The 23,596-nt window shown below is 53.8% G+C and overlaps 9 protein-coding genes across 9 annotated transcripts; 5 read left to right on the forward strand and 4 right to left on the reverse strand.

The window, feature by feature from the left end:
• Nucleotides 1-272: 272 nt before the first annotated feature.
• CC84DRAFT_1210248 (uncharacterized protein) lies at nucleotides 273-2,930 on the forward strand. Its single transcript, XM_018182276.1, has 4 exons — nucleotides 273-463; nucleotides 519-649; nucleotides 790-1,196; nucleotides 1,243-2,930. Exons 2-4 carry the CDS (start codon nucleotides 589-591, stop codon nucleotides 2,896-2,898), a joined length of 2,124 nt encoding a protein of 707 aa, XP_018029739.1. The 5' UTR covers nucleotides 273-463; nucleotides 519-588; the 3' UTR covers nucleotides 2,899-2,930.
• Nucleotides 2,931-3,597: 667 nt separating this feature from the next.
• CC84DRAFT_1131216 (Macrophomate synthase) lies at nucleotides 3,598-5,138 on the reverse strand. Its single transcript, XM_018175887.1, has 3 exons — nucleotides 4,634-5,138; nucleotides 4,061-4,561; nucleotides 3,598-4,005 (listed from the first exon to the last, which is right to left on the reverse strand). Exons 1-3 carry the CDS (start codon nucleotides 4,897-4,899, stop codon nucleotides 3,846-3,848), a joined length of 927 nt encoding a protein of 308 aa, XP_018029740.1. The 5' UTR covers nucleotides 4,900-5,138; the 3' UTR covers nucleotides 3,598-3,845.
• A 1,415-nt stretch (nucleotides 5,139-6,553) lies between these two features.
• CC84DRAFT_393978 (MFS general substrate transporter) lies at nucleotides 6,554-9,066 on the reverse strand. Its single transcript, XM_018186038.1, has 5 exons — nucleotides 8,673-9,066; nucleotides 7,947-8,619; nucleotides 7,485-7,823; nucleotides 6,980-7,437; nucleotides 6,554-6,930 (listed from the first exon to the last, which is right to left on the reverse strand). Exons 1-5 carry the CDS (start codon nucleotides 8,757-8,759, stop codon nucleotides 6,598-6,600), a joined length of 1,890 nt encoding a protein of 629 aa, XP_018029741.1. The 5' UTR covers nucleotides 8,760-9,066; the 3' UTR covers nucleotides 6,554-6,597.
• Nucleotides 9,067-9,461: 395 nt separating this feature from the next.
• Nucleotides 9,462-12,339, forward strand: CC84DRAFT_1210251 (uncharacterized protein). Its single transcript, XM_018182277.1, has 3 exons — nucleotides 9,462-9,804; nucleotides 9,864-10,188; nucleotides 10,381-12,339. Exons 1-3 carry the CDS (start codon nucleotides 9,729-9,731, stop codon nucleotides 12,158-12,160), a joined length of 2,181 nt encoding a protein of 726 aa, XP_018029742.1. The 5' UTR covers nucleotides 9,462-9,728; the 3' UTR covers nucleotides 12,161-12,339.
• Nucleotides 12,340-12,505: 166 nt separating this feature from the next.
• Nucleotides 12,506-14,129, forward strand: CC84DRAFT_1210252 (uncharacterized protein). Its single transcript, XM_018182278.1, has 2 exons — nucleotides 12,506-13,841; nucleotides 13,891-14,129. Exons 1-2 carry the CDS (start codon nucleotides 12,621-12,623, stop codon nucleotides 13,969-13,971), a joined length of 1,302 nt encoding a protein of 433 aa, XP_018029743.1. The 5' UTR covers nucleotides 12,506-12,620; the 3' UTR covers nucleotides 13,972-14,129.
• A 932-nt stretch (nucleotides 14,130-15,061) lies between these two features.
• On the reverse strand, nucleotides 15,062-16,797 carry CC84DRAFT_394008 (uncharacterized protein). The gene is made up of 2 exons (XM_018186039.1): nucleotides 16,087-16,797; nucleotides 15,062-15,958 (listed from the first exon to the last, which is right to left on the reverse strand). Exons 1-2 carry the CDS (start codon nucleotides 16,565-16,567, stop codon nucleotides 15,315-15,317), a joined length of 1,125 nt encoding a protein of 374 aa, XP_018029744.1. The 5' UTR covers nucleotides 16,568-16,797; the 3' UTR covers nucleotides 15,062-15,314.
• Nucleotides 16,798-17,509: 712 nt separating this feature from the next.
• CC84DRAFT_1169492 (sporulation protein-like protein RMD1) lies at nucleotides 17,510-19,597 on the forward strand. The gene is made up of 3 exons (XM_018179671.1): nucleotides 17,510-18,358; nucleotides 18,477-19,238; nucleotides 19,301-19,597. The coding sequence occupies exons 1-3, from the start codon at nucleotides 17,663-17,665 to the stop codon at nucleotides 19,397-19,399; spliced, it is 1,557 nt and encodes a 518-aa protein (XP_018029745.1). The 5' UTR covers nucleotides 17,510-17,662; the 3' UTR covers nucleotides 19,400-19,597.
• Nucleotides 19,598-19,714: 117 nt separating this feature from the next.
• Nucleotides 19,715-21,689, reverse strand: CC84DRAFT_1104380 (tRNA pseudouridine synthase-like protein; the record flags this gene model as incomplete). Its single annotated transcript, XM_018175054.1, has 3 exons — nucleotides 19,715-19,877; nucleotides 19,937-21,478; nucleotides 21,523-21,689. The coding sequence occupies 3 exons, from the start codon at nucleotides 21,687-21,689 to the stop codon at nucleotides 19,715-19,717; spliced, it is 1,872 nt and encodes a 623-aa protein (XP_018029746.1).
• Nucleotides 21,690-21,882: 193 nt separating this feature from the next.
• CC84DRAFT_1200050 (uncharacterized protein) lies at nucleotides 21,883-23,583 on the forward strand. The gene is made up of 3 exons (XM_018181650.1): nucleotides 21,883-22,112; nucleotides 22,167-22,268; nucleotides 22,319-23,583. The coding sequence occupies exons 1-3, from the start codon at nucleotides 22,009-22,011 to the stop codon at nucleotides 23,340-23,342; spliced, it is 1,230 nt and encodes a 409-aa protein (XP_018029747.1). The 5' UTR covers nucleotides 21,883-22,008; the 3' UTR covers nucleotides 23,343-23,583.
• Nucleotides 23,584-23,596: the final 13 nt, after the last annotated feature.

The raw sequence follows: 23,596 nt of genomic DNA on the forward strand, positions 1-23,596 counted from the left end.
AATCGGTGCCAGACATCCTATCATTGTGACGCTCATCAGTACACAGTCATAATTCATACGGTACATGGGTACGAATGGAGAGTTACGTAGACTTCCCCCTTTCGCAGTGGCCTTGAATGAATACAACATTACTTTCCGCCTGCTGTGCCGCATAGGCTGACGTCGAAGTCATGTGACCATCCCGTCAATCCCTGTAGGGCTGAGGCTGAGGCTGACATGCGATGCCGCTGGCCCCAGCTAAACCACACGATGCAGTGCCGACTCCATTCCGATCCAATCCCCATGCAAAAAAAGAACCACTCTTTACTCAACTAGGGAGGCGGGAGCCTTCGCAATGCAATCCTGGCGCTAGCTCGGGGGAGTTCACTGTCAGATCTGGGGCGTTGAGACGATGTTATAATTCAATTATCCCATCTACTGATTCTATCCGGCGGTCGCGCACGACGTTCGAGCAGAAATCGTGGTACAGACATAGTGCTGCATCGACATAATGGAGACAGCGCGTTAACCCAGGTTAGGCAAATCAAAGGCCGCTTATCGAAGAACGTCCGACGACCTAGAGCTATCGATTGGAGCCACAATCGAACTATGGTTACATATTTCAATGATGCCCAACCTATGGGATTATCACCGGCTCTACATAGATACGGTATGTATATAGCTGTCTTTTGTCTGTTTTACTTCAGCTGCTATGTTGCAAAGACGCTCAAGCGCATCAAGTGCCGTAATTTGGCGCATGTAATTTTCCGGAATTTGTACCAGGCCATAACTGCTAATTTCATTGCGCAGCTTGTATCCGTTGCCGACAAAGGAAAGTTAAGTGCGATAAGACACTCACAGGCTGCGCCAACTGCAAAAGATATGAGGTCGAGTGCATCTTCTCAGCCAGACGACCAAGAAAAAAGCAAAACCCACACTCCGGAACAGCGCTTTCAAAGCCAGGTCGTCCCGCCCCGCAAGATTTTTCGGCAGAGAAGAACGAATCGTTTCGAGCCGAAGACTTTGGTGGTGACGATTCTGAAGAAGAGGAGGAGGAGGATGAAGACTACGAAGACGACCATCGAGTGATAGCCTGTTGGAGTGTGCAAAATCAGCCATGCCATTGGAGCGGAAATGCTATTGAAACCAACCAAGGAAGGCTGATAACTGATGCTCATGGGAAGTCATACTTCATCAATAGTGATAAAGCCAGTCAGGTAAGACTCATAGCCTTATGATATTCTGCATGTGCTCATATGTTAGGCTTCATACTTTGAAACGGCCCTCGGTGGCGACACAGACGACAAATTACCGGCATCGGCCGAACAATGTTCGGTATCAACGAATCGATGCGAGCATCTGGACGCAAATTCCCTTCTTACAACGGCCAGAGGTCATGGTAGTCTTCGAACTTTCTACCCTCATTCGAATTTGATTCCGAAGTTCTGGGACCACTATGCTCTGCACGTGGATACCATGTTCAAGGTGCTCTTCAAACCAAATGTTGCTCGCCTCATCCACGACGCTTCTAGTGGGTTTCCAGTCGATCCTTCTGGTGAGTCGCTGTTGTTTGCCGTCATTTATGCTGTCATAGCATCGAGCCCCCCGGAAGAGTGTCGTGCTCTGTACGGAGCAGAGAGAAAACAGCTCCTTCGCAAGTACAGAATTGCCCTCGAACGAGCTCTAGTACAAGCAGGATGGATGGCTACCCAAGAGATCGTGGTACTTCAAAGCCTTGCGATCTATTTGGCTTTCGCATCGGATAGATCGCGTTCGACATGGGTGCTTAGCGGCATGATCATTAGCCTGGCACAAGCTATGGGCTTGCACACGGATGTCGCCTCCTCATCGCTAACTGCAGCCGGCATCGAAGTTCGCCGTCGCGTTTGGTGGTCACTATGCCAAATTGACGTTCGTGTGTCCAATAATTGCGGGCTTGAACCTCACGTACCCCTCGTCGTGGACTGTCAGCTCCCGCTTCACATCAACGACGCTGATCTTGAATCGGAGCGAGACATCGACAATATCACGCCCAGAGACGAAAAGACCGAAATGACTCTGACCTTGATCAGGGTTGAGATGGTTTATACCACGCTGAGATTCACACGAGCACGATACAAGCTGTCCCCTACCGACAGAGAGACCCTGATCAAAGACCAAATGCAGCGGTATTCTGAGGTTTACATGAGATACTTCACAGACTGCTCAGAATTTTCACGCCTTTGTGCTGTGGGATTACGATACCTAATGGCAAGACTTTGGAAGCATATGCAGAACGTCGATGAGCCTGTGGATACAGGTGACTTCAATGAGCACTTACTTCTGTACAACGCGGATGTCCTTGAGATTGCGCAGCAAATGCCGGAGAGGCAACGCCAATACGGGTGGTTCTTCCGCTGTAAATGCTCTCAGTGGCATGCCTTGGTCTACTTGTTGACCCATCTATGCAAGCATAATCGTGGTGCTGCTATCGATCGAGCATGGGAGTCTGTCAATGCATTTTTCACTTCTTTGGAGCAAAAGTACGATCTTGCGGCTTCGAGATTCTTTGAAGGAACCATGGCAGGCAAGAAGAACGCTTTGTGGCAGCCGCTCTTGAGACTGCTGGATAAGGCTCGCGATCTTAGAGCCCAGTCCTGCAACGAAGGATCAAGCATGCCGCACGCACCTGGCACGACCCCTGATGAAAACAAGAGTGCCCAAATCAACGAGCGGTCTACTGGTGCACCTTTGGAACAAGAAGGTATACTCGCAAATCCCTTCCTTGGCCAGTCGTTCGACTTTGGAAGAGAGATGAACTGGGAACAAGTAGATCTCTGGGCCCACGACTTTCAGGCTGTACTTACTCAAGGTGACGGTACGAGTGATGGTACAGAAAACCTTCGTGATGATAACCTGAGGGAGTTTGACTGGTGGTAGCTGTATACAGCGTAGATTAAATATCTTCTGGCATCACTAAATACGATCACGCGTCTATATCTTCCCGTCGTAACACAATTGATAAGTAGTCCTTTCTTTGCACGTCCAACGAAGTATTGACTTGGGAGATGACTGTAATCTCTAAGGGAGTATTATCGCGACATGCCAAAATGCTACCATCTGCCTACGTGTGGATAGCTATGCATCGTCCTGGTAGAAACCCAGAGACTCAACGGAGTCTAAACTATGATTAGTCTGAGATGTTGGAGTTGCCAGGCATTTCTCGTTCCGCGACTATCAATATGGGTGTGGTCAGAACAACAATGGGTTAATCCACCTCACCAAAGAGAATCAGTCAAGGAATGCTCTCTAGTCGTTTCAGCTCGGAACCCGGACCTCCTTTCCAACGACATGGGATACGCAGAGCAGCTCTGATTGGTCCCTGAGGCCTTTCGCTAAAGTATGGGCTTCGTGGCGGAAAATTTTGGAGGGCCAGGCAGACAGTTTCATACAGGTAAGCAGCTTCTAAAACCCAATGTTATAGCCCATACTTACTTTTTCAAAGACCCGGGCCGCACTTGAGAGCGCGACCCCTCTGGTCGTCGATAACTTGGCCTACGAGGCAGAAAGAGTCGCTGCTGAGAAAGAGGAACCGAAGGCTGCGATGTAGGCAGCGGCGGCCAAGCACAGGAAGTTCTTGCTATATCTCGCCTATCACACCAATGAGTAATTACAGGCCGACTCATATACATGATTCGGTGCCCTAGCCATAACCAACATATCTAACATGCTTCTCGAGACCTGTGCCTTACTAATGAGGTCTATCGCTTCCCAACCAATGGTCTCATTATATCCAGACAGGCTCACAGAAAGGCACTCGTTTCTTGACTTGAGCAATGCGGTGCATTTGATATGGGTATCGTAACATCGTCGTCCACTCTGCCGCCTTAGGGCGTCTCCGTCCCGGCAGCCTGCTTCACGAACTCGCCGCCCTTGTTCAGCGCATCCTTAACCATGCTCGCCAAACCCCAGTAGTCGAACGCCACAGCAATACCCGCGTAGCCCTGTTGAATCAATACGGGAACCATGTCTGGTGACTGTGCAGCGCTATGTGACCGTTAGCCTCAGTCCGTCCGTGATATTTCGGGAAAAGAAAACATACCCAAATAATGCCAACCCATTCGTCTTCGCTGCGGTAACCAGCTTCGTCATCGCCGCCACAAAGGTCGGATGCGGCTCACCGCCCAACTTCAACGGCAATCCCGCACTAATCATATAATCACCAGGGCCAAACATCAGCCCATGGATCCCGGGCACGGCCGCAATCTCGTCGACATTCTCAATTCCCCGGACAGTCTCCACCTGCGGGATGACGCAGACGTGGCGGTTCGAGGTCGCGATGTTGAACTGGTCGTTGGGGTAGAGGGACGCGTCTGAGACGCCCGGAGTGAAGATCCAGGGCGAGAAGGAGCGCTTGCCGATGGGCGCGTAGTAGATCTTCTGGATGAAGTCTTTGACGTCCTGTGCGGATTCGACGTCCGGGATGACAATACCGGAGGCGCCGGCGTCGAGGGCAGTGATGAGGGAGACCTCGTCGTGCTTGGGTACGCGGACCACGACGGCGGCTTTGCCTTCGGAGTGGGCTTGGGCGGCGTGGACGGCGCTGGGGCGTGTTAGGTAGGCTCTCTATTGATATTCTTTTGAAAAGCGTCTTAGACTAGGGTTAATGGCTTACTCGAACAGAGTCAATCGGTCGAAGATGCCGTGCTGCACATCAATCCAAATGAAGTCCGGCTTAGTCGAGGCAAGGATCTTGGTTACAAAGACATTGGGAATGCCCTGTGCAACACCAAGCAGTGTCTTGCTCTTGTCTGCCTGAGCATCCTTGAGAGCCTGTCGTAGGTTGGCAGGGTATGTGAGCTGGGCAGCACGGTATGGAGCCGGAGTGTGCAGATCGGGCTGGTCCTTGAAGGGGACGAAAGATGCTTCTTCTCCGCTCATTATGGCGAGGAGTTCTAGCGAAGAGATAGGTATGCGTGGGAGTTGAGAGGGCTACGGTGGGTAGTGTGTGAGGTGGAGGATTCAAACAAGTTGCTCCGGGGAAGGCTACTTTTATACTGTCCCTGCTGGTATCTACGCGGCACGTTTACGCTGACGCCACTTAGCTTGATCCAAACCGCTTGATGCGGCCTATTAGATGCCCGAACGTCGAAGACATGCGTTGCCTCGAATTCTCGGACAAGGTACAGGTGCGAAACTTTGGTGGGCGTGAGCTTAGTGCTTATGTACCTCACAGAGGTTAATTGTGGGTCACCCTACGCTTTTCCCTATTTAGGGTAACAAGTGGTCAACTTTCGGTACGGTCTGGTCGTTAGAGAGATAGCGTTATTACGGCGTTCCGTCATATCAGTTGTGCTTACCTCAGATGCGCCCATTTCTACAAGTCGTGAAAGCTGTCGTGGCGGCAATATCCAGCGTGCGTCTCGCTTGTTGTAGGATGTAGAGTCTGGATGCATCTGGGTCAATAATACACAATGTATTGATGAGGCGGCCGCGGGTAAGCTTGCGACAAGACTCGCCGTTCACCTGTACACTTTCAAATAGCGATCAGCATATTCCAGAGTCCCCACATTGCAGGCCACGAAGATTGTTAAGTCCGCCTATGTCCAGCTCCTGCGCTTGGCTTGCGCGACTTGGCAGACATTGATTATCTATTAGGTTCGAAAATCGGGGACAATAGATGCCGTGACTTGTATAAACCCCCTTCTTCTTCCGCTTCTTTGAAGAGTCCGACGGCCGAAGGTTTATACGGTCCAGCTCTATTGTGCGGAAGGGACAGATGCCGTTGTTGATGCCTGCCAGCGCCGCACAAAATATGGGTGGGGGCGGACGTGGCCTTTGCAAGGCTGGACCCTGCAATCCTCGCGTCACTAAAGTTCCGAAGTTGCACAATTCCATCCTGTATTCGTCCGCTGCGCTCTCGCGTTGCCGCGCGATGTAGCGCATGCTGTGTAATATAGAGTGCGGCCAAGTCGTCCGATTGAAAGGACGCCATGCCCTGATTAAGAGCCTGTTTAGTCAATTTCTGTAGGCCTGGCATAAAATTCATGTAGATTTCGGCTGGCTCGGCTGCGGATCTTCCGAAAACGTTACCAAGGGTATGTTTTCGGCTCCATGGAACAGAATAACGTTATATACATCTAAATCCCTGCGTCCAATTCCTTTGCTTAGAATACTCCGCATCTTTCATGTGAGTGGATATATAATCTACACTCACACGAGGTGCTCCAGACTACCTCCCCGTGCGTAAGTAGATCTATAGATTTTGCCTCCCCTCATTGGCCTGTTCCTGCGGGCCGAACGCTCGGCCCTAGCGCGTGAATTTCTTGTACTACAAACGGATTATATTCCTGACTGGTCAGGGGTTTTCTACGCTCCGGAAACTCCTAATACGGCGCTGGTCTATGGCGTGGATTGCTCACTGAACAGGCTCTAAGGCGAGGCCCCCACCATCGTCAGCCTCCACTAAATTTACTTTGCGTTTGTAACAAGTACGCGCAGCCGCTCCAGGGAAAGGGTACGAAGCAAGTGAATATCACAACGAAGACATAAAATTGCTGTGCGCTTTAGATGAAGAACTGCGCTAAGACCCGATGATCAGTACTCGCTATTGCAGCCAACGACGTATGCTGGAAACGATCAGTCCTCCTCTTGCGCCCTTTGCTTGTTTAGCTCATCCAGTACCTTCTTCCCGCCTGCCAAAACCTCCAAGGTCCGACTCTTGCCATCATGGTCCCTGGTCTCCGGGACCAGGAAATACGTGACGATCGCTCCCGCGACCATGAAGGCTGACATGACTTGCAGCACGTGTCCGAAGTTTTGGCGTTCCCAGTCGTATCGTTCTTCCTGTGAATTTGATTTGAAAGCATAGGCGAGGAAAATCTGCACAAGCCAAGAGCCAAGCTTGCCAGATGCTGCTGCAATGCCGTGCGCAGTGCAGCGGTAACGAGTCGGAAATATCTCAGCAGGAATCTGAGGCCAAATTTAGTCGGTTATCTCGTATGGAAATTGCTCGACTTACTATGAACGTCGTGACATTGGGTCCGAGGTTGAACGCAATCTGCGACAAAACGTAGAGAACGATCAATCCGGAGCGACTACTGTCAAGGAGCTTGGTCCACGCGCTGCCGGTGACGATGAAGAGTAGGAACAGAACCAGGAACCCCCAGAATTGGATCACCTTGGGACTCGCGTACCGAATGACCTTGATCATCGCAGCGCCACCAATCACCGCGCCGATAGAGACCATGATGAGGGTGTGTAGACTGTTATCGCGCAGAGCATCAAAGACAGATGATGCTGATTTGTCTGACCCAGGATTTTGCCAGATATGACGGACGATATCGGGAGAAGAAAGACCCAAACCGTAGAATGCGAAGTCCAAAAACAGCCATGAGAGAGAAGTGCCAAGAAGATATTGCCAATTTCCCTGAACAATGAAGAAGTCTTTCGCGTCTGCCCAAGAGGCAAGCGGGGGGACTGAAGCTGGGTCAACAACAGAATCAAAACACATGATACCCACTCACCATAACTCGGGTCACCCGGTGGTAACTGGATGTGGTGAAACGATGTTGGACGTTGGTGGACGGAACTGGGCCTCCGCTCGGATTCACTGTCACTACCTACTACCTCATCCAGAGCGATCTCAGACGACGTCGAGACTCGAGAGAGATCTTGGTCATCTATGTTTGGGCTGGTGGGCATTGTTTCCAGTTCACCACCCTCTGCATCTACTTCGGGCCCCCCAAAATAGTCCTTCGTATCTTCAAACACCGTGTGGACATTGCGCAAGATGTCGAGCTTATATCGAGGAGATTCGGGAATCGTGAAGCGGAAAGCAAGAGCAATGATTGCTGGGATCATACCTGTATCAAGTCAGCTGGCTATTACCCTTCTTACAATACCTGGACAAATGCTTAAGTCACTATGCTACCCTCAAAGAGAGACAAGTACTCAACATTGTGACCTGGTGCCTGGGCTAAACAAACCTATTCCCACCACGATCCTCCATAACCGGTCGATGGCCTTGAAACATCGCAGGCCTTCGTCACCGTCAGCACATGCCGGATTCAGCGTGGTAATCTGGGATTTGAATCCTTCAACGGCCGCGAGGGAGAGTACGTTAGCTAGGAGCTGGCCGATGGGTTGCGCAAAGAAGACCCAACTAAGCATACGGGCGCGATGCTTCCTTGGAGCAAACTCAGCCGTAATAACAGCAGAGAGAGGATAGTCCGCGCCGATTCCCAGGCCCATTATGGTCCGCCATGCGATGAGCCATCCGCCTACGGACATACTGTTCTTTTCGCCGTTTGAGCTCATGATCATCAGGAACGTTCCCGCGATGACAATAACGAGCTCGAGCCCGTACATTTTTCTGCGGCCAAGTTGATCGGCAGCGACACCAAAAGCGATCTGTCCGAACATAGTTCCGGCGAGGGTTGAACACATCAACGCAGTTTTTACCGAAGCTGGAAGTTGCGGCGTGCCATCGCTGTCCTTGTTGTGTGACCAGTAGACATAACCGATCATTGGTGTGACGACATTCAGACAGAAGAGAGCGAAGGAGTCTGTCAAGAAGCCAATGCCTGCCACGACGACGACCCAGGCCTGAAATGGGGCCGAATCGATTGTCTGAAGTGCCCATCGACGACGCTTTGTAGCCTGCACAAATCAGTACGCTGAAATCACGATAAGAAACATCAGAATACACGTACGGGAACGCCCTCGTCACCTCTGGTCAAATCTTCAACACCAAGATGGTGGCCTCTCATAGGTCGGCCAAGCCATTTGCGGAGACCCATTTAGAGGACCACGTGACAGTGACAGAGGAGTATGACGAGATGGAAGATGATATGCCGGGTAGGTAATGGAAGCGGAGATTGATTGCGCGCTTGCGTGTGGTGCGCGGCTTCGTCTGCGAAGTCATCCTTCATATGATGGGCAATACTCAACCTCAGCCACCACTAGCGAGGCGCGACGAAAAGGAGTGCATGGCATAAGGCTCCAGGCTCAATCAAACAGACCGGTGAGCCTTCTAGGATAAAGTGTCTTTTCGTATTGCTGTCAGAAGCGTTGGCTGCCTTCCCGCATCCAGACTCGAGCACCGCCCCAGGCGTGTCGAAGCCTCATTCTACGTGGAGCAGCAATAGTGTCTCGTATTCGCGGTGACTCGGATAGTTGCTCGTGGGCTGTGATCAGTTGCTATATTCCGCAAATGAGTGGTTCCACGCGAGTCACGAGGGCCTGCAGGTACGCGATGGCTTACCAGGTACAAAGCACGCGGGGAGCTGCTTCGGATAGTGCCTTGGATGGAGGAAAGCGCTCGAAGCTCTTGTGGTGCGAGCGAAGCGAGAATCGCAAGACATCAATTGATGTTGGAGGAGGCCCCACGTTGTTGATGCCGCCCTCCCATTGATCAAAACTGCGCCTCGTCTGATTCGCCAGGACAGGCACCATCAACGCCACATTTCTCAACACGAGATGGTACGCCTTCTGGATGCCATAATGGACTGGAAACGATGCGCCCTGCAGGCGGATGCAGCAGGCCATAACGCTGCGCCTTGTCCAGCTGTTTGGACGTCCCACGCGGGTGGGTAGGGATGAGCGTGGCAGCACGGCCGCCCCCCCAGCCAACGACTACAACATCCCTCGACCAGCTCGGCAGCCTGCTCATGCGACAGCCCTCCTGTCGCGCCCACATCCCCATCGCATGAGAGCAAGCTACCCCCGGGTGGAACTGCGCTCGAGCGCGGCCCGCAGAGCCAGCAGTGATGTCGTTCGGCTTCAGTCCCTCTGATGTTGTGAAGCTTGTCCAGGTTTCGACGCGTGTTTATCTCGCATTCAAAGGTGAACCAGACCTGTTACGCTCGGCGTCACTTTTGGGGCTGTTGACTGACAGTGCGCAGATGCAAACGACAATTCCGAGACGCAGGTGTCGGGACTCGTGCGCGAGTTCAGCTCCTTCCATCAGTGTCTGCTTGAGCTCAGTGAGCTGATGAACGAATACGGAAAACCACTGCCCTTTCCATATCTTGACTTCCAAGAGACTCTTCAGCGATGCGAGGAAACAATAGAGCCATACGCGAATCATCTTGTGGACAGAAAGATGAGCATGAAGAAGTTCGTGTATACCATCCGGTACATTGGCAAAGAGAAGGAGATCGCAAATTTGAGAACCGTGATAATGGGTCATTACCAGGCCCTGCAGATGTGTACTTCGTTCCTGCAACTGTGAGTTCCTCTCTTGATATGTATCATCCCAAGACAAGCTTTTGGGTGTCAGCCTTCCTGGGGTCCCATAGTGGACTTATATCTCGCAATGGCGCTGCACTAAAGGCTTGTTTCCAGGGCTTGCAATGGTCCCTGTGGACATGCCGAAGGCCCTGGTTTCATGTGTCGATCATATATGCTAACATGAACCAGGCGCTTGCACTTGGAGGCGACCAAGCAAACCCAAAGACTACTGGACCTCGCACCGTTCCGCAGTGTCAGTTTCGGTGGCCACGCGTACACGACAAACACTATCGGTAGCTCTTCACGAACCGCGCCCAATGCCCTGCCCGCCCCGTCAGAAGCCGATCAGCTGTATAAAGACTGGCTAATCTTCAGTCGATGGCTAAAGAACGAGGACGAGCGTCTGGCAATCGAAAATGGAAGCTCGGCGCGGCCGTCGTCCTGGGGTGCAACACCTGCAGCAACACAGAACGGGGACGAGCAAACGGCAGCAGTGCTTTATCACCTGAGAAGAGAGCTCGAGGACGCGATAATGATCGAAGAGAACCGTGCGAAGAGATTGGCCATAGAAAGGAGGACCAATCTTGCGCCTAGCGACGCCATCCGCCAGGAAATGAGGAATCTGCCGCACATTCCTCAGAGGACCGGCACCATACAGACACTCAACTCTGATTCCATGGCAAGTTTGGCGGGACTTGACGCCCGTAACTCTATGGGCGACTCGATGCATACCTTGCGGCCTAGTCTCACCACGCCTTCTCCATGCGCTTCGCCAACTGGCAGCCCTCAGGTTCCGCAGTCATACTTCGATACTGTCGACTGGGGTTCTGTTTCCGAGGCCCCATCGTCACCGGGAGCGCGTACTTCATCCATGTCGAGCTTCAGCCAGTCGCCAGAATCTCGCCGATCAGCTCCTGGACTAGGCATTAGCACAGCGGGAACCACACCCGAAGATGCGGCACGACCTCTACGCCGGAAGCTCTCAGCTGCTTCATTGTTGAGTATTGCGTTGGGCCCTGGGGCTTTGCAATGGAACAAACTGTGCCGCAAGGCTATGGTCGAGCGAGTGACTGCGCAAGGATCCGAGAGCAGAGAGTGCGATCTCCATTGGCGCTATCGAGAGGACGCGGGGATCTCAATCCGCTCCGTTTATCGTTCTGGAACCAGCAAGGAGGTCAAGGTCTGGATCACCCAGCATTTCCCCGCAACCGGGCCTAGCATTCCCTTGACAACGTCGTTCCCTGATGGAGATGTGGCAATCGACTTCCCCAGGCACTCACATGGAAGACTGGAGAAAAGGTGCATAGACGTCAAGTATTTGATGTCCGAGGCAGCGTCAAGTGACAAACTGCAGACGTTGCTGTATACAAACAACGGTAAAGAGGGAGCGGAGCTGTTGTACGACCGCCCAGTATTGAGCATATCGTCCAACCTCAACAAACCAGAATGTCGAGGCAAGAACTTGAGGTTGTGGAGGAAGACTGAAGTGCGTGTGGGACCGAATGGGTTGGAGTCAGCCGACGTCCTCATCCTGCTGTTTTACACTAGCGCGCTTCCAGGCGAGAAGGCGCACTGGGTGGAAGAGCCACACTACGTGTTCCAATGGCTCGACGAGTCGGCATACAGCAAGAGCTCGGATAAACTGCAGCTCGTGTTCTCCAAAGAGCCAGGTAAGTGGACTCGGGATAAAGTGTTCCAGCGGCGGAAGTCGTCCAAGTCGTCTGAGCAAGAAGGGGACAGCGGAAGGCCAGGCCTGAGCCGTGCAGGCACGAGGAGCTCCATCGTGTCGTCATCAGCGGTCAGCGTCACGTCGGTGAGATCTTCCATCTTCAGCAGTGGACAGAGAAAGGGAGCAGCAGCCAATTTGAATCGCTTTGGCTATTCGGAGCTTGAGGTCAAGTTTCAGAGCAAGGCCGATCGCGGTGCGTTTCTGGAGATCTGGAAGAAGTATGTGAAAGGACTCGTATAGGCCGAGAGCCAACATCGGCCAAGAAGACCGAGTTGGGGTCGCCTGATCAAGGTGGTGGACGATGCAGGGTACGACTGGTGTTGGCGGTTGGAGTGTGGAGCCCCCGCACGTCGCTGGGCAAGGCACTTCAAGCACGACGCAACACGAAAACCGTAAAGATAGAATTAGCGCGTTTGCACCTTTGGCTTGAATGAAATGACGCCCTTGGCATGCAGACTTGCCTCAGATGAAAGCTAGGCACGCGAGCAATTCCCTGTTCCTGGGCCTTGCGTTTGGTTTTGCGGGTCTTGGTGCCTTATCGCCATGACATCAGCGCGACGGCCTCGCGACGCCATGCACTTGTCGCCGCGATACGGATTCCTCATAAGAACGGAATGTCCTTGCCGGAGTCCCTGTAACGTACCTTGCACTATACCATTCTCTGCTGTTCATAGCAATTCGCTCCTTCTCTTGATCGACCATGGGCCTGGACACGTCCGACCTCGTGGTGCCATTCGTGGGCGCCCTCCAGGCCTCGGTATCCGTCCTGATCACCATCTTCTTTGGCGTCCTGACTGCGCAGTTCAACCTTCTTTCTGTGGGAGCTGCGAAGGAGGTGTCGCGGGCATGTGTGCGCATGTTTCTGCCTGCCTTGCTCATCTACAAGCTTGGCAGCAACCTGAACAAGGACACCGGCATTCTCTATCTGCCCATCCTCATCTGGTCCATCTCTTATACGCTCATCTCGCTGGGCATTGGCGTCATCGCCTGTCGCGTCTTCAAACTGCCCAACTGGGTTAAGCTTGCCGTTGCGTTCAACAACACGACAAGTCTGCCGCTGCTGCTCATTCAGTCGCTGTCCACAACGGGCGTTCTCGATGCCATTATTCCACCGGGCGACGACGCGTCAAAGGCGCTTGATCGCGCCGAGTCGTACTTTCTAATCAATGCAATGGTCAGCAACAGCTTGACCTTTGCCCTCGGCCCCCGGCTGCTGCGCCCAAGCGATGAGGATGCCCCAGACGAGGATGATAAAGAAGACGAGCAGAGCGATGGTGAAGAAGAAAGTATGGAGCGAGGACCAGACGGCATAGTCGATGAGGAGACTTCGCTGCTCCCACAGCGCGCGGTTCGCCCAATCAACCGCCTGGAACGCCGAGGCTACAAGCGCACCACGAAATGGATCCAGAGCCTACCACCGTGGGCACAACAGCTGCTCGATTTTCTGTACCAGTTCGCCAACGCTCCCCTGCTGGGTACTATCGTAGGCGCCATCATTGGCCTGACGCCGCCCCTGCATCGCCTTTTCTTCAACGACAGCAACAACGGTGGCTACCTCAATGCCTGGCTCACTACTGCCTTCAAGAATGTCGGCGAGCTCTTTGCCACGACGCAAATTATCGTTGTGGGCGTGAAGCTGAGCCAAAGCCTGCGTAAGATGAAAGCGGGCAAGGACAGTGGCACCATATCCAAGAAAAGCATGGCCTTTGTGTTCTCGATGCGCTTCTTCTTTTGGCCAGCAGTCACCATACCTTTGATCTACGCCCTTGCAACGAGAACGACCGTACTAAGCACTGATCCTATGCTGTGGTTCGCCATGATGCTGATGTCGTCTGGACCTTCCGCAATGATATTGGTGGCATTGACTGACGTGACAGGGAGTCCGGAGGAGGAGAAGATGGTCATTGCTAAGTTCTTGACGGTAGAATTTTCAATCCCTGACGATGTAACACATACTAATTGGTCTGCAGATTAGCTACGCCATCACACCACTCATATGCTTCGCTGTTGTTGGCAGTTTGAAGGCAACCGAGGCTGCTGTAGCTCGATAGCTTGTGCACCTTCCACGACGTGACGCAATCGAGACTAGGACAATGCCTTAGTACTTCTGGGCCATCACTGGACGTGGACTGTAGTGCAGCTTCCCGGTCAAAATCACTCCTGCTTGGCACAGCTCGATGCGCATCGGTCCAAAGTTTATCTCAGCTTTAGAATGAATCAAAATTATTTACACCCTCACCCGTTTCCAAGAAGATTCGAAAAGAACAATTCCACGTCACTCACACTCACGGACACCACGCCGTATGCCCTTGTTCGCGATACATAATCACCTCGTTGAGTCTCTCCTTGGGCTCGATCCTCGACTCGATGAACTTTTACGCGACGCACCTTGACCATTCGGAAGAACGGCGGCTTACGGTTCAGAATATTTCATAATAACCCAACATGCCGAGAAGCTATTGATCAGGGATAGCGTTGTTCTCCCAGAGGCCGAACTTCAGATCGCTAGTACGGTGAAGGAGCTCCGGACCGGTAGTACGAGAGTTGGTTCTGGTAACGCCATGACTGGTCACCGGATTAGGGGGAAGGAAGAACGTGGGACCGGTGCAACGACGGTCCACGTGCATTGGTAGCAGTGAAGAGATACCTAGGCGCTCACGGACCTTGCCTCCGCGAAGAGCACGGTCGTTCCGGTCGCCACTATCGCAATGCAGTGACCACCCTGGCGTTCCCTCTAGGGAAGTTTTGGTCATGATGTCGCCTTCACAGCGCTTCTCGCGATCTGTTTCAAAAGACCGCACTTTGACGGGAAAACTGCTGAAATCCGTCCGCTGCCCAGGGCGACCTCGTAGATACGGTTCCGGAGGGCTCTGCTGGGTCAGCGTCTGGCCGAGGAATGAACCAGCGAAGTCTAGGGATACGTACCAACAGGTAGGCCGAGGAACGACGTCTTCTTCCGCGACTGGAAGAGTTTGAAGGGGTTGAGGAATGACATCGTAGGGTATTGCGCGCTGCGAACTGGCCTGCCGTCAGTAAGCCAAGAGAGTCGCCATAAGGGGCATTCACATCTTAGACCGAACATAAACTGGGTGTTCCATATTGCGATTCAATGGGTTTATCGTGCCGTAGAGTAGGGTAGGTATTGTGTCTCAGCGGTCGTGTGTCATTCTATGGAGTGAAGCGATGCATAGACCCTGCAGAGACCGCGGTCTGGGACGGACTCGAGGCAGGACTCGATGATCAGCGTCATAATACGCTGACCAAGTCCAGTAGTCGAAGTGAAGGAAAGCAACGCTACAACTCCCCTAGAATAATATCCCAGACCATCTTTCTTTTTACCGCAGATGCAGCCCCTAAAAAAAAAATTCAACCTCCTCCATCTCGCCATGCAGTTTCAAGCACCCTCCCTCGAATAATCCTCGATCCCATCCTCACCCACCTCCTCGCACCTGTCCCCAAGCCAATGCTCCTGATCCCAAGACTCGCCCCAGAATGGCGTGCACCCAATTTCTCCACACTGACCCCACACATCCCGCCCGTGCGGATCCCTTATCGCCAATGTGTCCCCTTCCGTCTCCATATCCGCCCAGACATCCTTCTCCCTCCTCAACGCCCGGTACCCGCGCCATCGCTGCTCTTTCGCCGAAAGCTTCCCTACGCACTCACACAGCGCCATCATGTGGTCTTTCCACATCCCCTGCGGCAGCTCGAGCATGTGCGTGAGATTCAGTTCCCGGGTTTCATCACTGTCTGCGTCCGGGGGGTCGGCTTCGTGCACGCGCCGCTTGTAGGTGATGTCGAAGGTGATGTTCGGCGACGCGAGAGCTTTGTATGTGGAGGACAGGATGTTCAGGAAGAAGAGGACATCGATGGCGGAGTTGCCGCGGGGGAAGGTGACGTCGATGCGCAAGTGGCGGTTGTGGGCACAGAGGGTCAGGGCCTTGAGGTTCTCGCGAAGAGCGTCCTGGTTCCTGGTGGAGAGCTTGTTTTTTAGGAGTTTGAGCTCGAGGCGGCGGATGTGGGCGGCAGGGAGGACGCCTGGGTTGGGTCAGTATTTGAAGGAAGGATGGGTGGGGACGGGGCGGGTGTGCTGTGATACCCGCGAGGAGTGATGTAGTATTTGATCTTGTGGCTTTTCTTTCTAGCATAGTGGAAGCAGTACGTACCTAGGCCGAAGAAATCACGCTTGAGAAACTCCTTCAAGTGCAGGACGCGGGGCTTGCCTTCGCGGCGGTTCATCCCAAAGGACGGGACCTCGGCGCGCCTATAGATCATCTCTGCGACTTCGATGGCCACTTCTCTCTTGACGAACGACCGGTCCAGCAGCACATACTCGCGCAGTTGATCGTGGTTCCACACCTGCGGGCGACCGAAGCCATACAGAACTGTCAGACTGTCGACCAGCATCTGGTCATCCCAGTCATTGTTGAGACTGAGCGTATAGATCATATCGCGGAGCTCGCGAGGTAGCTTGGCGTAGAGAGCTGCAGACCAGTCTTGCAGGTGTGCTTTGCTATACAGCTCTACGCTCTTTCTGTGTCGGCTGTCCCATGTTACTTTCAGGGCGATTTCTTTTTCATGGATTTTGAGGCGGAGGCCGGTCATTTCGCGCTCGAGCTTGCGGACGGTGTCCTTGATGGTTCCCATTTTCCAGGTTACACTTGAGGATATTAGAGTTGTGAATTGGGCGACGATTGATCATCAGGCTCACAAAATGAGTCGGCGCGTGGCGTAGTCGACTTGGGACGATGCCCACATATGCGGGTTGGTGAACATGGGGAGGAATGGGTCATACATGGTGATGTGGATGGTGCAGTACCAAAAGAAAATCCTGGGTACAATTGGCCAATCTATTCGCACTCGGATTGGGCAAACCGCTGGAGGATTGATGGGTTCTATAACAATGATTTGAAATGAAAGAAATATCTTTGCAATGGTATGCTTAAGTACTGCAGCTGCATGTTTGTAGGGTGCTTGCCGCGCCGTTTCGCGCGAGAGTGCCTAGAATTTAGACTAGGCATACATGTGCTGCCTGACAGCAGGATCGCCAATTGACCCATTGAGTCTGAGACGGCGCGGAGAGAGGATGCAGAGTGCATGTAACAAGTTCAAGGTAGTATCGGCGCGCATTGGGCCGAAGGCATACTGGACTGTGATGGTTGCGCTTGAGATGTTGGGATCAGCAGTTCAGCCGCAACGCCGGGGCCGGGGAACCCAGTCGTGACCCTGGACTGGGAAAGCAGCAGTCTTGTGGTAGATGGAAAGGACCCTGCGCGAACTGCTTTCCCTCCATCTAGGCTGGAGTTCTTATTGCAATATCTAGGGATCATTGAGACGCAGCATGCTCGTCATGGGAGCGGGTAGGGGGTGGTTCGTGGAATCGTCATCTAGTGCACATGCGCATGGCACAGAGTCGTGCGAATGGAGATAACGTCGCGGTGGAGTCGTCAAGGTGCAATGCCAGCGGAAGGCTCAGATGCGTCTGCGAGGTGGCCGTTGGGGCTCCACCCGGCGGGCGTGGTGGTCAGTGCGGGGCCCGCTAGGAAAGAGCCTGGAAACGTCATGCCTGCATTCCCAGCAGGGCAGCTCTGGCCGACGCTTCTTTCGCACCCACCACGACGGCAACACACACACGGCGACTGGGCTGCCCGTGCCTGCTTCCCCGGCTATGCTGTTCTTATAATCGCCCTCTGCCCGCTCGGAAGCCCCGATATTGCGACACCCCCGTGGAAAGCACACACCATGGCGTCGAGCTCCACCGAAACCACGCCGCTCATCTCCTCCATCGCCGGCTCGGCTGGGCCCCGTCCTGTCGCTCCCAAGCCGCAGAGGACCGTCACCTTCAATCCCACCGTCCAGTCCAGCAGCCCCAAGCAGCAGCCACGCGCAGCACCCCCGTCGAGCCCTCAACCCGCCTCAAATGCGCTCGCCCAGGGTGGGAAGCCGATGATGGCCTCCCTCAACAACCGACTGAGGAGAAGGAACAGTTCCGGCGCTGCCATGCTCCCGCACCAGAACCCAGCCCCCAAGATTGGCCCCCAGAGAACAACAAGGACGGCCCAGAAGCTGAAGCTCCTGCCGGATCCAGAGCATGCCGAAGAGGACGCAGACGAAGAGAGTGGCCGCGATGTCTACGTGCAGTACACACGCATCAAAGACCCCACCGCGAGAAGAGATGCTGCCCGCCTGGGAAAGGCTGACCGCGAGCGACTGCCCAGAGTGACGGCCTACTGCACCGCCGCATCCTACAAGATGGACGAGCTGATGCGCTTCCTCAAAGGAAAGGCACGTTTACGAGGCGCTCAGCCGAAGCGCTTCGACGAGTGTATATACTCACCGTACAACTACGGGACCAAAGGCCCAGAGAAGATTGCGAGTACAAGCGCCGAGGAGCAACCACCAGAGCGCCAAAGGAGATACTCCGATAGCGCCATTGAGGTAAGTGGCATCGAATACGAAGCTCGGCATCCCCATTCAGTACCTTTGTACATATAGCACCATGTCAATTGCGATGCTTATTGAATATGCACGCGGACCGTAGGCTAACCTTACACAGGTCGATGCCGAAAACGAACGAAGGAGAGAAGTTCTGATAGACCTGCAAGATAACAACGATGCACCATCAATAGGACATGGCGAAGGCTCCGAACAGCAAGAACGACCCGCGCCCATGCATGCAGACTCCGACCCCTCCATGGACACCCAAGACTTCGACACATTGGTGCACACCCCCGAAGTATTCCTCTTCGAATATGGCACAGTAGTAACATGGGGTATGACGACTCAAGAAGAGAAACGCTTCCTCAAAGAGATCGCCAAATTCGAAGTCGACAAGCTCGGCAAAGACGAAATCGAAACCGAGGAGTTCAACTTCTACTACACGCGCGAGTACCAGGCGCGCATCTACAACGACTTCATATCGCTCCGCGACAAGAAAAACTACATGATCAAGCTCGCCATCTCCCACGGCCTCTCGCAGTCCGTGAAGACGTCGCTGTTCGAGGACCTCGTTGACAACACCATCGACGACACAAAGGACATCCCCGCGCAGATTGCGAGCTCCGGAAAAATCAATCTGAACAAGAAGCAGATCAACATGCAGATCGGGCAGCTGTTCATCCTAAGGATAAGCATACATTTGCAGGGCAGCGTGCTAGACGCGCCAGAGCTCATGTGGGCAGAGCCCCAGCTGGATCCCGTGTACCAGGCTGTAAGAAGCTATCTGGAGATGGACCAGCGGGTGAGCCTGTTGACGGAGCGGCTGAACGTTATCGGCGACCTGCTGGCCGTGCTGAAGGACCAATTGACGGTCACGCATGTGAGTTTGCCCTTGCCCAACCCCGTTCTTGCATGTGATAGACAAGGTACTCACAAGCGCAGGGCGAGCTCCTCGAGTGGATCGTCATCATCCTCATCTTCGCCGAGGTCCTGGTCGCGGGGATCAACATCATCGTGGATTTGAACGCTGCGGGCGAGTAGGAATGATGAGAATGGTTCGGCATCCGGGCGGCACCTTGTACATACCCTTATCCCTTTCTTTTGTACAATTACATCAACGCCTTGTGCATGTGAGTGGTGAAGGCGGAGCGGAGCGGAAAGCGGAGCCTTGTAGCTTATAATTGAGGGTCCGCGGTCACGGGCTATATTTTGCAGCGAGCCCACGACTGCAGTGTACACGTTATACGTCCTTTCCCCAACCTGATGGTGTGTATGATCTCCACAATCGTAAAGCTCTGATATTCGAGGGTACATAGTCTGCATCCATGGGCACATTTACTATATTCCTCCCCAGACTCAGCCCTCACCTCCCGATGCATTCTCGTCGTCCGACTCTTCGAACTTGTCTTGCACCGTGGACTTGTTGTTCAGCTTCTTCGTTGCTGCCAGTCCGCCCGACGTGAGATACAGGAAGATGGGATCGCGGTAGTTATCCAGATGCGTGAAGAAGGAGTTGAATCTGCCACTCGGTCAGTCCCCGCACGCATGTCTCATCGATTAGACAGTGATATCACTTACTGGTTCCCATGCGCCTCCTCCCTGAAGATGCGCTGGTAGATCTCGCGCTCCTTGAAGTCTTCAATCTGCTTTTCGTATCTCTTGAAATCGATGTTCTCCCTGCCCGCCGATTTGGCCTGCTTCTCGTTGTACGAGTCGAACACGGGGCGTTCGAGCAGCAGGCCCAGGCCCGGCGCCTTCGGGATGCGCACGACGTTGTTCTCGAAGCTCAGCTGGAAGATCTTGGGATGAGTCCCGCAGCGCACCGTCAGCGCTGCCATGCCGACCATCTTGCGAATCTGGTGCATCATGAAGCTCTGGCCATGCACCTTGAGGGACAGCCACTCTGTGTCGTTGATGATGATGGGCTTGTCCTCGACTTTGAAGCTCTTGATGTAGCGCTGCGCAGAGCGGTCGTTGAACTTCTTCTGGACGGTGTAGTTGTGGAACTTGTGCGTGCCAACGTACTGGTTCAGTGCGTCTTGGACACGCTTTTGGCGCTCGGGGGAGATGCGGTAGGCTTTCTTTGCATCGAGGTAGGCTTTCTTGAGGACTTTGACGGCGGCTTCGAGAGCTTGCTTGTTGACGTCGGTTTCGGGGAGGGGAATTGCGCCATCGGTCTCGGAGTTGAGGTTGAGGTCGGGCTGTTGTTTCTGGATGGTGTCGAGTGTATCCTTGACTTCTTGACTTGTTGGCTCGTTCGAAGCTGTGTTCTCCGCTTGCCCAGCTTGCTTGTCTGTTGTGCCGGTCATCTCTGCATCCGTGGTGGGTTCAGTTGCCTTCTCGGTCTCGATGGCTGCTTCGATGGCGGGATCGTCGTCTCTTGGAGCGTCAACCGCATCGACGCTGTATAAGGCCTCTTCTACAAGCGGCCGTATCGAGTCGTCAAGTGTCTCCAGAATTGGCTTGATGTGCTTCTCTTCTACCTCGGGCCAAAAATGCGCGACCTCAGCCTGGCGCTTCCGATACTCTTCCAGATCGCCTTCTTTCGCCGCAATCTCTTCCAGTTTCTTTCCGAGATGGCTAGATGGGTGCGGAGGCAAGAAGGTGTGCGTGGGAATCAAGTACTCGTACCACCGCGAGTCGCAAGCTTGGTAGCAGCTGAAAGATCCGGTCGTCCTCTGTATGCCCCAGACTCTGATCTGCTCAGATAGATTGTCATTGATTTTCTCAACAATATCGTCGTCCTCGATGATCAACTTGAGCGAAATGACGTTTCCTGCAGCATGCACGCCCTTGTCAGTCCGCGCGCATCGCACTAGCGACGACTTCTTCGGATCGTCGGCGTTCGCCTTGGATATCGCACCCGCCTTGACGAAGGCGTTGAACAAATCGCCCTCGATGGTCTTCTGCTTGTTGTCGATCTGCATGCCCTTATAGCCGGTGCCAGAGTACCCGATCATAACGGCGACCTTGCGCTTGGGACGTCGTTCTTCAGCGTCGACCTCGTCCGCGGGAAATGCCGATGGCAGCGCCGGAGCCTCATTCTCACCACTTTCTGCTTTCCGCTTTTTCTTCTCCTGTTCTTCTGCGTTGCGCTCGCGCCTGTCTAGTTGATCGCGGCTGCTTAGTTAGAGAAGCGCATATCGGCCCCGCGGGTCACTCACTGATGCTCCTTACGCCCCATATTTCTTTTCTTATGTTGATGGCTGCCGTGCTGTAGGGACCTGCCGCCGCGCCCGCGCCCACGTCCACGCCCGCCGTCGCGGTCGTCGCGCTTGCGCTTTCTGTCGTGATCCCCCGAATCGTTGCGACGATTGTTCTCAGAGGCCATTGGCGCGTCGGGCTTCTCAGAAGCATGCTCCATATTGGCAAGCAAGTGGGCATAGGTAGAGATGCGAGCACCGGGATGCGACAACGTGGGGAGCTTCGCACCTAACTAAATTTTGGAACCTGCAAGTCTTGGCAGGCAGGTGGCTCACCGCCCGCCCCACCGCCTTGCCATTGTCTCTCACATTGCGTCCGCTCCGGTGCCTCGAGCGCATCCGCTCTACTTTCTTCAACCGCCCTCGCCGTCGTAACCCCGCCACCGAGTCGCGCTCCCAGAGACCCACCATCTGTGTTTCCGAGGCTTGACGCCGCCTGCCGCCGCCATGGATCCGCTGGAGCTCGGCAAGCTCTTTGTCAAGACGGCGGTGCGCATGTTCTATGACACGGAGCACATTGTCATCGTTGACGCGCTGATCTTCCATGGCGCGTACGTTGGCGCCCGCGACCCTCAGCGAAATTGATACTGAGCTGACGAGTCCAGGCTCAATACGCCAGATCTGGTCATCGTGCTGGACATGGGCAAAAGCACAAAGCAGGTGAACAAGTACATTGGAAAGCTGAACCAGGCCGGGCTCATCTCAATGTACGTGCACCTCGAGAAACTGGCGACAGCAAAAAAGCTAACCTGTCCAGCTTCTCGCGACAAGAGACACGCGAAGGTGCTCTCAAGGCTGTCACCCGCGACTACTACTACATAGACTACCGCCGAGCCATCGACTCTGTCAAGCTCAAGATCCACAAGATCGATGCGCGCATAAAGAAGGACGCAAAACCAACTACCGAGAAATTTGAATACGTCTGCAGGAACATAGGCTGCGAGTCCCAGTACACCCAGATCGAGGTGTTGGACAGCATAGACCCAATGGGTCGCGAGAGCGGCTTCCTGTGCAAGAAATGCCTCCGCCCACTCATCTATCTTGGCGATGACGAAGGACCGGACCTCGATAGCGATGACACGCCTGCCAAGTTCAATAAGCAATTCAAGCCCATCCTTGATCTCATGCAGCGGGTCGATGGCGTTACTATTCCACACATCGAAGGAAAGGACGCCGTCGAAGGAGCTGTCGAGCTTCCCCGAGACAAAGAAATCAATCCCGGTGCGAAGCACGAGGTTGTCCAGGAAAACTCGGTACGACCAGCCGCGGTCAAGGGCACTAACACGGTCGTCGAGAAGATCGACGTCACTATCAAGTCCAGCTCAGACTACAACGAAGATGCACACGCCCAAGAGAAGGCGCGCCAGGAGAGGATTGCCGCGCAAAACCAGCTTCCTTCCTGGCACGTCAAGTCTACTGTCGACAAGAGCCAAGCTAGCAGCGCCGCGACCCCGATCACCGCCACGAACGGCACAGGTACGCCTTCAATTAAGGCGGAGATGGTGAACATCAAGCCCGACCCAGCCGGCAATCTGGACGATGTCTTTGCCCAGCTTGCTGCCGAACGCGCGAAGCAGGAGGCAGAGGACGACGATGACGAGGAAGATGATGATGATGATGATGAGTTCGAGGACGCCATGGTGGATACGGCTCCAGACTCAAAGCGTGTCAAGCTAGAATCTTCCGCCGCTCCTACGCCCACAAGTGCAGCCACACCCGCCATCTCTACGGGCGACGGCGGCGACGAGAGCGACGAGGACGAATTTGAGGATGTCAATTGATTTTGCAAAGCGACGGCGTCGGCGTTCTATACCTTGGGTTACAACGGTTGTCATTTGGACGGGATCTGAGATTGATACGGAAACGGAAAAGTCGCTTGTCAATGAAGGCTCATGGGACGGCCTGATGGCTGCAAAGCCTCTGTACATCAATGTTAGTGCATGTAGACTATTCACGCGTGCGCGTACATCCTGGACATGTAGTCTCTTGGAAACATGATGACCAGATATAAGCTGGAGCCGCATTACTACGTATA

The sequence above is a fragment of the Paraphaeosphaeria sporulosa genome (genome assembly GCF_001642045.1).
Source record: "Paraphaeosphaeria sporulosa strain AP3s5-JAC2a unplaced genomic scaffold CC84scaffold_15, whole genome shotgun sequence".
Lineage (NCBI taxonomy): Eukaryota > Fungi > Ascomycota > Dothideomycetes > Pleosporales > Didymosphaeriaceae > Paraphaeosphaeria > Paraphaeosphaeria sporulosa.

Bases quoted from the DNA above. Each gene is read 5' to 3' on its own strand.
- CC84DRAFT_1210248 (XM_018182276.1), top strand. From the start codon at position 589: ATGGTTACATATTTCAATGATGCCCAACCTATGGGATTATCACCGGCT. The intron at 650-789 runs GTATGTATATAG...TTCATTGCGCAG, and splicing joins ACCGGCTCTACATAGATACG to CTTGTATCCGTTGCCGACAA. The intron at 1,197-1,242 runs GTAAGACTCATA...CTCATATGTTAG, and splicing joins ATAGTGATAAAGCCAGTCAG to GCTTCATACTTTGAAACGGC.
- CC84DRAFT_1210251 (XM_018182277.1), top strand. From the start codon at position 9,729: ATGTCGTTCGGCTTCAGTCCCTCTGATGTTGTGAAGCTTGTCCAGGTT. The intron at 9,805-9,863 runs GTGAACCAGACC...GACAGTGCGCAG, and splicing joins TGTTTATCTCGCATTCAAAG to ATGCAAACGACAATTCCGAG. The intron at 10,189-10,380 runs GTGAGTTCCTCT...AACATGAACCAG, and splicing joins TGTACTTCGTTCCTGCAACT to GCGCTTGCACTTGGAGGCGA.
- CC84DRAFT_394008 (XM_018186039.1), bottom strand. From the start codon at position 16,567: ATGGGAACCATCAAGGACACCGTCCGCAAGCTCGAGCGCGAAATGACC. The intron at 15,959-16,086 runs GTACGTACTGCT...GACCCAACCCAG, and splicing joins GCGTGATTTCTTCGGCCTAG to GCGTCCTCCCTGCCGCCCAC.
- CC84DRAFT_1169492 (XM_018179671.1), top strand. From the start codon at position 17,663: ATGGCGTCGAGCTCCACCGAAACCACGCCGCTCATCTCCTCCATCGCC. The intron at 18,359-18,476 runs GTAAGTGGCATC...AACCTTACACAG, and splicing joins ACTCCGATAGCGCCATTGAG to GTCGATGCCGAAAACGAACG. The intron at 19,239-19,300 runs GTGAGTTTGCCC...TCACAAGCGCAG, and splicing joins ACCAATTGACGGTCACGCAT to GGCGAGCTCCTCGAGTGGAT.
- CC84DRAFT_1131216 (XM_018175887.1), bottom strand. From the start codon at position 4,899: ATGAGCGGAGAAGAAGCATCTTTCGTCCCCTTCAAGGACCAGCCCGAT. The intron at 4,562-4,633 runs GTAAGCCATTAA...AACACGCCCCAG, and splicing joins GACCGATTGACTCTGTTCGA to CGCCGTCCACGCCGCCCAAG. The intron at 4,006-4,060 runs GTATGTTTTCTT...ACGGTCACATAG, and splicing joins AATGGGTTGGCATTATTTGG to CGCTGCACAGTCACCAGACA.
- CC84DRAFT_393978 (XM_018186038.1), bottom strand. From the start codon at position 8,759: ATGGGTCTCCGCAAATGGCTTGGCCGACCTATGAGAGGCCACCATCTT. The intron at 8,620-8,672 runs GTACGTGTATTC...TGATTTGTGCAG, and splicing joins GAGGTGACGAGGGCGTTCCC to GCTACAAAGCGTCGTCGATG. The intron at 7,438-7,484 runs GTGAGTGGGTAT...ACCCAGCTTCAG, and splicing joins ACCGGGTGACCCGAGTTATG to TCCCCCCGCTTGCCTCTTGG.
- CC84DRAFT_1200050 (XM_018181650.1), top strand. From the start codon at position 22,009: ATGGATCCGCTGGAGCTCGGCAAGCTCTTTGTCAAGACGGCGGTGCGC. The intron at 22,113-22,166 runs GTACGTTGGCGC...TGACGAGTCCAG, and splicing joins GCGCTGATCTTCCATGGCGC to GCTCAATACGCCAGATCTGG. The intron at 22,269-22,318 runs GTACGTGCACCT...TAACCTGTCCAG, and splicing joins CAGGCCGGGCTCATCTCAAT to CTTCTCGCGACAAGAGACAC.
- CC84DRAFT_1210252 (XM_018182278.1), top strand. From the start codon at position 12,621: ATGGGCCTGGACACGTCCGACCTCGTGGTGCCATTCGTGGGCGCCCTC. The intron at 13,842-13,890 runs GTAGAATTTTCA...ATTGGTCTGCAG, and splicing joins TCATTGCTAAGTTCTTGACG to ATTAGCTACGCCATCACACC.